The sequence below is a fragment of the Centroberyx affinis genome, unplaced genomic scaffold (genome assembly GCF_046629955.1).
Source record: "Centroberyx affinis isolate AG114_WGS23_722 - 3 ecotype Tasmania unplaced genomic scaffold, CSIRO-AGI_Caff_v1 ptg001416l_1, whole genome shotgun sequence".
Lineage (NCBI taxonomy): Eukaryota > Metazoa > Chordata > Actinopteri > Beryciformes > Berycidae > Centroberyx > Centroberyx affinis.
Genome location: NW_027279894.1, coordinates 52537 through 67464, shown reverse-complemented (window position 1 = coordinate 67464; position 14928 = coordinate 52537). Strand labels below are relative to the sequence as shown.

At 40.1% G+C, this 14928-nt stretch overlaps 1 protein-coding gene across 1 annotated transcript in view; it reads left to right on the top strand.

Moving 5' to 3' along the window:
* arhgap36 (Rho GTPase activating protein 36) overlaps nt 1–4471 on the top strand; it is an 88546-nt gene extending 84075 nt beyond the window's left edge. Inside the window, exons 10-12 of the mRNA XM_071526503.1 lie at nt 187–275; nt 1441–1679; nt 4027–4471. Coding sequence (XP_071382604.1) covers nt 187–275; nt 1441–1679; nt 4027–4391 — 693 coding nt within the window. The 3' untranslated portion in view covers nt 4392–4471. The remainder of the gene's footprint in view (nt 1–186; nt 276–1440; nt 1680–4026) is intronic.
* The last annotated feature ends 10457 nt before the right edge of the window (nt 4472–14928 follow it).

The window sequence follows — 14928 nt, the reverse complement described above, 5'->3', positions numbered from 1 at the left end:
ATTCACCCTGCCAGTACAACCAGTTTTTCAAGATGTTTAACCCAATTCTAACTGTTAACCCTCTAATCACAAGCTCTCTTCTCTAACTTTGGGGTACTGTGTGTGTGTGTGTGTGTGTGTGTGTGTGTGTGTGTGTGTGTGTGTGTGTGTGTGTGTGTGTGTGTGTGTGTGTGTGTGTTCCTCCAGGTATCCGCCGAGCTGCAGCAGGAGGTCCTGATGAGTCTGATCCAGACCGACCCTGACATCATCGACTACCTCCTCCGCAGGAAGCTCAGGTAACCAGGACAGGCTGTCAATCGATCAATCAATTAATCAATCAATCAATCACATCAGTATAACTAACATATACACTACTACTTGTTTGACAGCCCTTGTTTAGAGCTGCATGTAAATCTATTTTTAGTGTGTAAATGTTAGAGGTTTAAGGTTTGCTTGCACTGTTTTACTGTTTTAATGAACAGGTCATCCTATTTTTATCACTGTATTTTCCATTTGTATTTTGTTCTGCCTCCTTACATTTTATTAGTGATTTTATTTTTATCCATGTATTTCTTGCTCTTACTGACTCTAAATCTGCACTGAAGTACATTTTTACTGCATTGCATCACCTGAATTCTGTATGATCTTTTATTCATTTTATTTATATTGTTTGTTTTCATCATGTGAAGCACTTTGTAACTTCTCGTCTGAAAACTGCTATATAAATAAAGTTTTACTGACTCACTAGTGCTCAAATAAACTACTGACACTACATTCACTTAGTCCACTAGACCAGTGATTCTCAACCTTTTTCATTTCAAGGACCCCTTATTTAGTCCACATTAGTGCCACGGACCCCCATTTGATGAGATTTTGTCCCTCGGACCCAAATCTGAGAATATTTTTATTGTTAGATGCGATTTTGTTCAGAATTCCATGACTATCTGTATTGTAGGTAGAGCGATAACTCTGAAACTATGATCAAAACAGTCATTCTTCTACATTCTCGAATTGAGTTAACTTCTTGTAAATTAAATAATGCTGAAGTTTAACAATTTATCAATTTGCTGGGGACCCCCTGGAACCCCCTCGAGGACCCCTGGTGGTCCCTCGGACCCCACGTTGAGAACCACTGCACTAGACAATCACCTAGTCACTCGTAACTTTTTTCAGGCAGTTTGTGTTTCCCTTTCCATTCACTGACAGTGAGTCAGACAGTCAATCAGTCAGTAACATGTTACCACCCAGTCTGTTTCCCTCTTCACCCATTGTCAGTCATTCTGTCACGTTTTATTGTCCAGGATGTATTTCCCTCTCCATCCAATGGTCGGACAGGCAGTAAATCACACTAACAAAGCACTAACTTCTTATTTTTCACTTTCAAACATGAGTCACGGGTGCCAGTAAATCCAGTGACCAGCCTCCCCGTCACTGACTGTGTTTCCCTCCTCTCTCCCCCAGCGGCAGTCACCTGACCGTGGACAGCGGTGGCGGCGGCGGCAGCGAGTCGGGCGGCCGCCGGGACACGGGGGCGTCTCTGGACTCTGTGGGGGCGTCCAGCGGCAGCCTGTCCCCGCTGGAGCCCCCCTCGCCCCTCTTCCCCCCCGACGGGAACGGCGGCGAGGGCAGCCTGACCAGCGAGGTCTTCCTCAACGTCCTCAAGCTGAACCAGAACAGGAAGCGGCAGGAGACCCGATACGGTACTCACGGGATCGCGTTATGTCATCTGTTGTGGGGAGCAGGTGTCACATTATTATTACAGGTGCTGCATGTAGCATTTTAACATCAATACATCATCACCACATTCATTTAGAGACATTAGTGTAATTACCGTAAACAAAGCAGAGCATCAGTGGTCAGCCTGTCAGCCTCTACCAGCCTCTACTCTGCATCCTCCATTGTTTCTCCACCTGGTGGATCTGGAGGGAAATCTGCTGGATCGCTTTACGGCACAAAACAGGAAGAGGTTTCTGTTCTTCCAGAGCAAAACGGAGCTAAAGCTGAAAGAGTTTCTGGAAACAGCAGATGGTGGGAAAGGAGGGAAAGGAAGATGGAGAAATCACTTCCAACATGTTGAGCCTCTTCAGGAAAGTGAAAGAGAAATCAAACACACCCAGAGTGATGCCTGAAAGAGAGAGGAGGGACAAGTAGCAACATCCTCTTTGTAATAGGAAGCGACGGGGTTTATGGGAAATGTAGTCTTCATTTTGAGAAACACTAGACATAACAAAACCAGTGGTGTGAGACCATAATCTCATTTGTTTACAGTAATTATACCAAATATCACAATTTGACAATGATACACCGATGTTTAAAAATTCAACATGTAGCACCTTTAAAAATGTCATGTGTCCAATTTGTGTCTCCTATTCATAGTGTTCTGTTACATCACTGTACAGCCACCTTTGAAATTCATGTGACATCATGGGAATACTATGAATACTAAAGAGCAGGCATCTTGGCACATCTACAAAGTAATTTTTGTAACATAGATCATACTTATTTAGGAGACTTCACGAGCTTTCAGATGAACACCTGTTCTGTAAAGTGAGAGTTGTGTTGGGAGGATAGATGAGGCAACAGCTCCACCTAGCTGTGGAAGGCAGAAGATGGAGAGGCTGTTGGGATTCACTGGTAGTAGAAAAGAGATCAGTAGAGACAGTTAAAATCATGGAGTAATAGTATTCAGCACTGTTTTATTAATAAAAACATTAACTGCATACTAACCCATGTTCCTCCGACAATTTAAGTATGAATATCACATTCTGTTGCATCTACAATTTTGACTCTTAACAGCTTTTAGAAAAATGTTGGTAGGTGAATTTGTGGAAAATGGACCTTGATATAAAAAAATCAGTTGTTGATAAAATGGTTTGTATAGATATATTTTCAATTTTTAACACATGGGCTGATAGGAAAGAGTCCAATTATGAACGCTAAATGAAAGAATCCAGGAATAATGATAATATGTGGTAATCCCTAGGCCGGTATTATGAACCACTAATCGCTTAAAATAACCTTATATTGTCATTCATTTACATTAATTCACCCATTAATTCATGCAAAATCCCCTGAAAATTAATTAAGGGAGTGATTAATGGAGGAAACCCACTGAATGTTTTTAATTTTTGGCTGCTTACTTTAAAATATAATGAAAAATTCAGGGAGATAGGAACTTTCCATTAATAACTCATTAATAACCTGTAAACTATGCACAAAAGGCATGAAAAAATCCCTTAATGACTAGTCTCCATGAATCAAAAACCCAATTAAACCTAATTAAACACCCATGATACTAACCCTTACTTCTTTAAAGCTATGTTATATTTTTAACAGATAATTAATTTTTATAGGTAAGTCAAAATATCTGCGCTCTTTTTGTCAAGTCCCCAAAAAAAAACAGAAAATGTCTCAGCTGCATAAATTCAAAAACCACTACACATTATAAAGGTAATAATACAAATAATAATACATTCATTTATAAAGCGCTTTACATGGTACTCAAAGACACTTTACAACAGGGAAAAAGAAAATAAATATATAAACTAAGTAGGCTATAAAACAGGTGGTAACACTTTCTATGAAGCCTGTGTCTATAATACATTATAATCATACTTATAACACATTATAATGCCATCATAATGCATTATAAGTATAGTTATAATCATGCATAGACAGTTGTAATGTTTTATAACATTACTCATAATCTGTTATAAAGCTTTTTCATTTGAGTGTTAATGAAAAAGCTTTATAACAGATTGTAAGTAATGTGTTTATAATGTTATAAAACATTATAACTATCTATGCATGATTATAACTATACTTATAATGCATTATGATGGCATTATAATGTGTTATAATGTATTATAGACACTGGCTTCATAGAAAGTGTTACCGGGGAGGGTAATTGGATTAAATTAAGGGTTTTGGTTTTTTACCCTGCTGCTCATGTATATTCTATTCTATTCTATTTCTATCATGTATAGTCTATTTTTATTAGATTCTAGTGAATGAAGTCTGTTGTCTGGGTCTGCCTCCTCTCCTCAGGTGGGTCTGAGGTTCCTCCAGGTAAATCCATCTGCCACATGCGTCAGTTCCACTCCCACCACAACCTGCTCAGCCTGGCCCAGCCTCCCCCTTCCTCCTCCTCCGCCTCCTCTTCCTCCGCCTCCCGGCTCCACGGTCCGGACCCCGACCAGGACCGCCGGGGGGGCGCGCTGGGTTCCGCCCTCGGCTTCTCCCTGGGCGGCGGTGGTGGCGGCGGCGGCGGTGGCGGCGGGGCGGGCGACAGCGGCGGCGGCGGCAGCATCTGGGTGAGGCAGGCGCCGCAGGAGGAGAGCAAGCCGTCGCCCGCCGCCAACTTCTGGGACTTCTTCACCGGGAAAGGGTCGGGGTCGGAGACGATGGTATGATGAAGGGGCGAGGAGCGCGAAGAGGAGGGAGATGAAGGATGAGGATGCGGGGGGAAAGTCTGTGTGTGTGTGTGTGTGTGTGTGTGTGTGTGTGTGTGTGTCTGTGTGTTCATAGATAAGAATGGCATGACGTTTCTAATGGGCCACGCCTACAAAGTGCGGTACAAGTGTGAAACCCTGTTCAGTTTTTATGGGTAAAACAAAAAATCTTTTTTCTGTGTTCTAATAATTGATGTGGGTAACACTTTACAATAAGGGTCACTCAGTTAATGCTTAATAAGCATTAACTAACCCTTAATTAACAGTTAACTAATGTGTAATTTACTAATGGTGTTCATGTTAACTAAGGTATTAATTTATACATCATTTAATAGTTTATAAAGATGACTATTAGTATAAATGAATACCTTAGTTAACATGAACACCATTAGTAAATGATTACCAGACACATTAGTTAACTGTTAATTAAGGGTTAGTTAATGCTTATTAAGCATTAACTTAGTGACCCTTATTGTAAAGTGTTACCTATAGGCCTATGGTGTTAATTATCCATAACCTTTTCATGTCTGTTAAACAACTGTATGATCATAACTGAATTATCTAGAAGTTACAAAATGCTAACAAGCTAGCAAACTTCTGTGCACGAGTCATGTTCACATTTTCACACTTTGAAGAATAAACCATTTTATTGATCCTGCTGTTACCGTGAAAAGGTAATGTCAAATTATTTACACCATATACATTTCACATAAATGATTAGAACACGGATTTATTCTTTTGCTCATAGAAACTGAACAGGGATTTGCATTCGTACCGCACTTTGTATGCGTGGAGTTTTTGCCGCGTCATCGATATTCTTCTCTGTGTCCGTTGCTGCGTTGCGTTCAGAGTTGAAAGTCGGAAAAACCAGGAAGGAAACATGGACGCCTGGAAGGTTTTCTTTGCCCAACATAAAATCCAGTTCCCCATGCAACAATTAATGCCACGTGAATGATATTTGGCAACGTTAGCTAGCTAGTTAGCGCAGAGCGTTAGCAACTGTAAGTGCAACTTTAAACTTTCAAATTCATGTTTAACCATTTACTACACCGGTGTTTTGATAACTTCAAGGTCCTGCAATGTGGTAAATCCAATTTAAGCATATTTTGAGGATTATATAAACATGTTAAAAGTAATACTGTGTAGTGTTTACATGTGTTTACATCAGATAACTAATATAAATATCTGAAATATCCTAGAAAACATCCAAGAAATATCTGAGTTTCCCATTCCAACTTGAAAGCATCATTCCAGTGAGTTTTTCCTCGTCGGAAGTTGGAATTTCCCACTTTCTGTCATCTCTGGAACACAGCACGTGTGTGTGTGTGTGTGTGTGTGTGTGTTTGTTGGGACACAGACAGAAGAAACTGAAGAGCATGAAGAGACGATGGAGGAGGCAAAGTTTGATACATATCCAAAAAACTTTTTTTTTCTTTTAAATGGCAAAGACAGGATGAATTCACGTTGGAAAATGTTGAAGATGGAATGAAGTCCAAAAAAATGAAACATGAAATACATCAACAAGTTGTTCAAAAGAAGATGAAAGACTTAAGTACAACTGCTTGCACAGAGATTACATGCAGGAATTGCGATGTACATATTTTATACAAACTTTACTCATAATTTTACGCACATATACACACACACAGACACACACACCTTGTCTTTACTACCTAGAACTGCATAACTAACCATAGCTGCATGGGCTGTACTAACACTTGGCTGTCTGTTTTTTTTTTTCTGTTGCTTTCCCATCACTTCTACTGAGCTGCATTTACTGTAAATGAAATCTTTTGACAGTTACAAGCAACTATCCAGTTCAACAGGAGTGACCCTATTGATTTTAGATGCACAAATCTGACACTGCAACACCTGAGTCCGTCTGTTAAAGGCAGCAATGGAAACACCATAGATAGCTTCAGTCAGCTTAAAATGGTTTTATTGTTTTCTGACGTGCGTTTGCTTAGTTTTCGGTGCTTCAGTAGCAGAAACAATATGTTGGAAACGAGTGGTATCGCTTTAATCCGTCTCCTGGGATGTGTTTTCATTCACTCTCACCAATCAATCAAGGTATAACCTGGACACGAACACACACACACACACATATACACACCCAGATGTTCACCAGCTGAATCGAGGGACCATGAAGATGAGAACTATCACTGACAGGACACTGTAAATACCTGTAACCTTCTGTTTCTTCTTGTACATTGTTTCCTAAAATAGAGTTTTTTCTTTAACCACATAGGACAAACTCTTCATACTGAACATACAACAGCACATGCAGCAGTAGACCTGTGTGGAGAAGCTTATGCAGTGTTGTGTTTTTTTTTGGCATACAAACACGGTGTGTACTAAAACTGCATGTACCTAACACTCTGTAGTTCTTTTGTAGTCAATTTCAATACTTCAAAGGGAATATCAGCTACAGCTTTGGTGTATTACAGGCCAAGTATCAGCATCATTTTTATTTCACGTTTTTTAAATGTTATTCTTGGACAGTCTGGACTTGCGAGCAGGATCGAGTCTCTCCAGTAGCTAGAAATTGAATATTCATGAGGTATTAAGGTTGTAGGAATGTCATATGGGAGGTTTTAGTTCAGGGTGTTGCCTCCCTTTAACCACAAGAGGGCAGCACTCACCAAATCAGCTCATATCAACCTTTAACCACAAACAACATGTTTTCAAGTGATTTTATCTTGTTTCCAGACCTATCAAGCTTATTTCATGATATTTTTAGTCAAATTATCTCACTGTAATCTTGCTGGTTTCAGTACATTTCACTTGATTCATGCCAATATGACGCAATTCTTTCAAGAAATCATCATGAAACAATGAAGAAAATCTGGAAACAAGAAACTTTCACTTATACCAAGTAAATGTCCTGAAACAAGTTACATTATCCTAAGAAAAAAAAAGTCAAAGTTGTTGAAACCGGTAAAATTGACTATTTTCACTAAATTAAAATCTTAAAATAAGCTTGATAAGTCTGGATAGAAGATAAAATAACAGTTTCAGAGTCAGTTTTTACAGTGAACTCCTATGTTCTTGGATAAAAGTGTATAGACAAATGTATTAGGTTTGGTTCCTGAAATGGACAACAGGCTCTTAAGTGCTTCATCTTCAGACGTTTTAACAATCTCTCATGTACAGTTCTGTATTTTCCTTCTGTCATATAATTGTACAGTACTTATATTTGTTTCCGGCCCCTCTTCGTAGTAAATATTCATGTTTCCACTGCTGTACAGAGCTTTTCCATATCTTATCATATTCCTTTCTTGTATTTCTTCCATCACAGACACAGAAGTTGTCCAGAATCTGTCCCTCTCCTCTGTAGGTTCAGCGGATCCTCTTTTCCTTCGGGTTCCTTATAGAGAAAACAAGATATACTGTATTGTGTCTTTTTTTTTTGCCGATGACGCTTTTCTATAACGTTGTAAAACCAGCAGCAGAAACCCCTCAAGGTGTGTAGACCCTGGAGCCTGGATGTGTTCTGAGTTGTGTTATCTGGAGAGTGTGCCGCCTACCTGCTAAGAATTAAATGGACAATAATTGCTTGTGTGTCGTTGCTTATTGAATCCAGTGGGAGGGAAAAAAAAAGGGGCAAAACTTTGTGATTCGGTGCGTCGTTTCCACTGAAGATCTCTGAAGGGTTCTGGGGAAGTTTGGTCATCTGTTTGGCAGTGTAATGACTCTGAGCATCTGAAAAATCAACAGTGTGAGTCACAAGACCAAAAGCCCTCTGGGAGAAGATGCTCTCTCTCTCTCTTTCTCTTTCGCTCTCACACACACACTGAAGGCGTTCTCATTCTACTTTCATCTACAATTTCTCACATTTTTAAGTATTGGAGAGAGTTTGTGTGAGTTTCACTGCTCTCACTTGTCTTTCCTGCTCAATTCAACTGAACTACAGAGGAAAAAAAATATAAAAATCACTTCCATCCTCCATCTCTACTATCAACACCTGCCTGTTCAACATTCAGGAAAGGTACAGCCTGACAGTGGCCAGTAGCGGACACTTTTAGCCAAATTTGACACACACACTCTTTGATATGAAATGTAACTTTTAGCTTCTCAAATATGTGACTTCATATCACTTGTCTTTCAGCAGGAAAGTCATGAAAAAGAAAAACTAAAAGACTTGAATCTGCATCAAAGAGAGTTGGTCCAGGATTGTATTTTAGTATTTCTGCTACCTTAAAGGTTCCATATTAGTCATTTTTTTGTGATTTTATTTTTTAATATACTATGGCTCAGGATAGGAATAATGTTCTTCACAATGTTTTGCAACTAACTGTAGTTTAGGGAAAACGGTACTAATTGAATGAATTTGAAAAGCAAGTCCTCACAAACAGAATAGTCAGAATACTGGACTCTGATTGGCTGACAACACCAGCTCCTCTAAACTGCTGTTTGGAGGCATTATGGGGGTTTGGGAGGGATTTTAGCAATTGTTTAGAGAGGGGAACCGATCAAGGCCAAGTCCAGTTGTGATGCGTTGACACTGCCTGTAGAAAAGTATTATTTGAAAATGCAATAACTTTAAAATTAACCACTCAAAACAAAACCAAATTTCACCAATGTCTTCATCAAACATCTTTGATCATATCTGTATATGAATAGAGGAAAATTTGAATTCCCTTTTAAAATGTTCAGTACAACATGAATGTTCTAACCACAGATACAAGCCACAAGCCAACATGAATGAAGCGAGAGAGAACAGTCGGGATTATTCCAACTTTTATACCAGTTTGTGTTTTATTTCAGACAGTTTGGAGACCAGGAGAAGTTGCCACTCTTCCAAAGCTTCACTGCATCCACATACACTCAGCGTTAAGTTTCATGACAGCAGTGTGTGCAGCAGCAGCAGCATCAGCAGCTTCACACACACACACAAAAACAACTTGCACAGGAACAGAAAATTTGACTGTTTTGAGATTCTTTGTGGCCCAGATCTGATTTGTTTTCATGAGAAGCATCAGACTCCATGTGGTTTTATCCAGTTTAGGGCCAAAAACCAGAAGAACCATAACTTTTGCCCAACCTGAAACTGACACCAAACTGTGAATACAGAGCCTTCAGAAAGTATTCAACCCCTTCATTTTTTGCCCCTTATTTTGTAGTGTTACAGCCTGAATTCAAAATGTATCGACTTGGCAGATTGAATCCATATTTAAACAAAGTATTTCTGTTTTCTGTGTTTCCATGATGGTGTATTTTGTGTAGATTGATGCCAAAAAAATCTCAATTTATTACATTTTTCAGGCTGCAAAACTGCAAAAAGTGGAAAAACTGAATGAAAATGAATATATTCTGAAGGCACTGTTCCCCTGTAAATGAGTCTGAAACATTTCTCCTGGATGTTAGGTGTTTTATGTCGGTGTGTGTGTGTGTGTGTGTGTGTGTGTGTGAGGCTGCTGTCACGTCTCGCACAGTGTTTTCACTCTGCTCACATCACACTGTGCACAAGTGTTAAAGATGCATTCAGTCACTTCACACCCATCACAACAGGGTTCAAAAATCATTTACATTCTTGGCGAGTCTGACAGAGGAGTGATGTGGAACGTCTTCTCGGGTGAAACATTTTCGGCGGACGAAGAACTTGAAATGAAATAGTTCAATTCCCCCTTTAATCTCTTTTAAAGGAAAAAATCCACCTTCAGATCCTCTTACACTGTTAAATATCACCAATTAGTGATGTTCCATGAATTCCAGGAGGATTTTGTGTAATTAAGTGTTTTAATTTGCTTTTTTTGGTGAACCTACTTTCCCTCAACCCGTCTCGTCTGCTTCTACTTCAGTTACTGATTTCCTACATTTCCCAGAATGCCTTTCAACAACCACCTAGAGAACGGGTGTGGACTTCTTGCTTTCGATCAAAGGCGGGCGTATGTATGGGAATATATACTGAACAAAAAATATAAATGCAACATGTAAAGTTTTGGTCCCATGTTTCATTAGCTAAAATAAAATATCCCATACAGAAAAAGCTTCTTTCTCTCAAATCTTGTGGGGTTTTTTTTATTTGTTTACATCCCTGTTAGTGAGAAGTTCTCCTTCCTTTCAATCAAATGATTCTCTGATGGGTACAAAATGGGTCCAGAAATGCAAAGTACATCACCAATATCTGTTTTTTTTTAAGTGATTTAAGGTGGATTTTTCCTTTAAGGCAGGGACAGGACAGCTTTGATGGTCAACAGTGCTTGAAGAGTCGCCTCTGTATTGTTTTAATCCCATATAGGAACTGTGTCTCGCTCTGTGGGAGCGTTGGCCCCAAAATCGGCGAGTGTGTCTCCACCTTTACGCATCATTTAAAAAGGCGGAGACTCTTATTGCGATAATTTCATTGAATATTTTACTCCGAAACAAAGCCTCTGTCTTATTTATGGGGGAACTTTGCCTATTTTTATGATACTGGGCCGTGTATTGTGACCAGTCAGATTGTATATGAGCTAAATGACTTTGGGGGGCGTTTGGTTTTTACTACCTGGAATGCCAGGTGGGCGGGGCTTAGTCTCGCTTGATTCGCTACCGGAATTTAAAAAAGTACGCGAGACGTGATTTCCACTAGCGTTTTCGATCTAGGTCTGCTGATTATTTCAAGCAAGCAATTATTTATATTCCAATAATAACATCTGTATTTATGTACACATCAACATCTCTCGTCTCACAACCCCCCAAAATTAAACCAAAAATAAAATCCCCCAATTATTGTAAGCTGCCTACACGAGAATGGTAGACTAGTAGAATTAGTAAAATATATCAAAAAAAGTGAAACATCTAAGAAAAAGAAGTTAACATAAACATTCATAATAATAATATTAATTGTATTTTAAATATAAAAAAAAAAAAAAGAGCCTTGCTTCAACATGGGTTTCCAAAGCTTTGTCTCGCCGCAGGTTAGACCCGTCTGTTGGTGACGAACACATTTACAGTTTTGGGGACCAATGTCACTTTTCCATGCTGTCAATGAATGGATGAAACCAAATTAAACTGCAATTCATCAAAAGACACAAACAGAATCGGTGGACTTTCCCCCCCCCTCCCAACTAATGTGCTTTTTCTGTTTGTTTTTGTTCATAATTTGCATATATTTTCTTTTACTTAAAAAGCGTACAAACATTTACGCGTAGATTTGTATATCTGAAAGTTTTTTTTTTTTTTTTTAAGAGTCCACAGATTCTGTCGGTGCCCGGATATTAACTTTCATTTCAAATCATTTTCCAATACAACGTCAAGCCTAAAATGATTTTTTCTGACAGGAAAAAAGAAGTGGATTGACCCCAAAAAAACGGATCCAACGTCACGCAACGTCTTTCTTTTCATGTCGATTCGTTGAAACTCTTAACATGAGCAGCATGGACAGAGAAAGGGGAATAGTGTTGACTTTGGAGCCTCAACCCAGTGAATGAGGTGAACAGTTACGGCCGCGTCTCAATTAGACCGCTCATCAAAAGTAGCTCCCTCTCCTTCTGTCCTTATATAGGCTGCTTTGAGGTGAGATTCATGAGCTTGACCGCACACTTTCATGGTTTGCAATTATTTGTTTATAATTTGTTTAACTTCTAAATGAAAAATAGAATGATCTTTTGAAAGTTCAGCGCCAATATAGTAGAGATATTATGAGCTTGAGGTTGGAATTGGAAGGATTCACTTAAGAGTTTTCACACCTTCACCTCTCGGTTTTTGCTTATGGGCGTCAAACAAATGAAGTATTTTAGAAAATATTAAGCATACTAATTCTATTAAAAGTGCTTTAGAAATGAATTTGACTCAACTCGACTTGGCAGGAGAGAGAGCCACTTTAGGGTATTGAGACGCAGCCGGATCCATGGTGTGTTACAGGTCAAGTAGCAGCCCTATTTTTTATTTTTTACTGTACATTTCAATGGCAGACTGACTTACATTCAGATAATACTTGACCCGTCGCCCAGGCCGCTCGACTACTGTAGAATATAAACACCTTAGAGGCTAGAGAGAGAGCGTGTTTCCATCCGCTTTCCGTCTAGCGAGGAGTGAGAGGGTGCGCTTGCTTGTTAACCCGGGGATAGCCCGGTTGGGTGGAGCTTTCAGCCTGTGGATTATCACTGTGGTAAAACTCCACGCACTCAGGCTAAACCCAAGCTAAAAAATAAAAGAGCACACTTAGGAGTGAAGTTACCTCACTGGCAGTGTAGAACATACTTTAAAAAAAAAAAAAAAACACTAAACCAAAAAACCTATATTTGGTTTTGTTTGTGCGTTAAAAGAAAACAACGGAGGTGAAAAGAGGTTGCTGTCTACCATCAGGCTCTGGCTAGTTAATGGAGATCAAAATGGCTGCCTGTCCTCCTCCCTGCTCCAACAGAACTGAAACTGATCTGTAAGAATGATTCTCACTTTCTTACCTTGGGATTATAAGGATATGCCACCCATAAAAAAATATAAACATGTCAGTGTTTGTCTTGCCTCGAGGCTCAGATGCTGCGTTCACGTTCATATCGGAAGAAGCAGAAGAAAGGGACGACAGACATGTTTAACTTGTTGGAACGGCCACAATCCAAGATGGCGATCGTAAAGGTGCTCCTTCTTGTATATATACAAGGTATTTTACAATCAACTGGTATGTCATCTTCTTCTGAAAGATCTCAAGGAGCAAAGGAAAGCGATGTCGGTGGATTTGTTGCCATGTTACACACTTAGTGACGCTAATTAGGAGATATCGGATTCTACAAAAAATTCTACTTTGTAACCTGCATGTTTTTTTTTCCCCAGTAGGCAGCTCATATTTACGGTAAATCTGACATGACATGAACGCAGCATCGGACCGGAAGTGGGTGAGTGTGTCGTTATGATTTTTCAGGAATTTAGCTTTCTCGTTAATGCAGACAAATCGAGGGAGGCTAACTGTTTGTGCAGTCGGTCACTAACCACTGTAGTGTTTAGAAGAACAATACCGTCTAATGCAACAAACGGAAAGATTTCCTTATGAGTGGCATCTCCTTTAAAACAGGATGAGTGACGACCCTGAATCAGCTTGTTCCTTTTCCAACTGTGCTAAACTGGCTCTAAGAAATCCAAACACTTGAGGAGAGGAAGCCATTTTAAACGACTGAGACAAACACACAGGAGAACAACAGGTGAGGACAGTCTTATATACTGCATTAAATATACCATGGAGTCTAGAGACGATGGCTGCGCTCCGCATTAGCACACCGTTAGCATTACTCAGCATTACCTGGGGTTGAAATGTTTTTTAGCCACCTGAAGAACATCAGCCCATGAAGCAGGGCAGAGAATTAAGTAGCCACATTCAATATTTTATCAGCCAAAATACAGAAAAAGGGTCTGGTTGGTTTGCCAGCATGTGATTGGTGGCCAGTATCATCTCCCATGCGGCCATGAAGTGTGCTGAAGGTGTATGGAGGCCTTTTTGGAAATAAAACTTTGTCCGAACACCCTTTGAGGAACGCGCTGACGAGACACACAGAACACTTCAAACATTCAGACGGCCTGTACGTAGTGTGACAGGTTTGGTCGTCAGTACTGACAACAAGGAAAGGAAAAGAGTGTGTGCGTGTATGTGTGTGTGTCCCTTTAAAAGATGGTACAAATGTGCAGATTCTGGCATTAAAAAAGTAAAAAAAAAAAAACTGTGAAGGGGACTGTGCTTTCTGTCAGAACCACCAAACGGCTGCTAAATGCTAAATGTTAAATGTTTAGGCTATACTTCAACAATTGACCACGTCCCTTTTTCAAGTTCCTCCGCTGTGGCACCAAACATGACAGGGACACCGGTAAATGGCACGACACCAAGTAACCTGGGCAGGAAACTTCACTTGTTTTGTTTTTTTTTGTCCACCAGCCGAACGTGCATACCGAACGTTTACCAGCCACTTTCACTGTTTAACCAGCCAGCTAGGGTTTTAAAAATAGAATAGGGTTGTTGGTTATGGGTCAAAGTGGCTGGTAGAGCAGACAAGAATTGGTGGCTGGTGCCAATAACACTACATGTTGCTAGCACCACTTCATGGCAACCCACCGTAAGAAACGAACCCCAGGTGGGACACATAACAATGCTGACGAAAATGAACGGACTTATGGCAAATGTTTTGCTTTGGGGGTGAACTTCCCTCTGTATTAGTGTAAAGCTAAAGGAAACCCTTACGGCCCCCTGTGGCAAGCTGATGCATCATGGTATAATATGCGCACAAAATAGGCTAAAGAAGAAGACTGTGGTGGCTGATGGTTACCATGGGGAGGAGGCTGACGCTCCTCCGCAGCAGCTGTGCTTCCTCTGCGACGGGACGGGCGCTGGAGTGTCTCGTCCCAGAAAAAAACAAAAACAGTTGATCGGTTACTCTGCCCCCAGACCGCTTTCGCCTCCAAAAACGGACCGATGTGCATTTCAGCATTTTCAGCCTCTCGGATTGTTGTTCGGTCGTCCCGGCTTTGACGCCACGGCGCCCGGTTATTACCGAATTCGTCGTCTCGTCTCTAAGCTACGGATTAGAAAGGT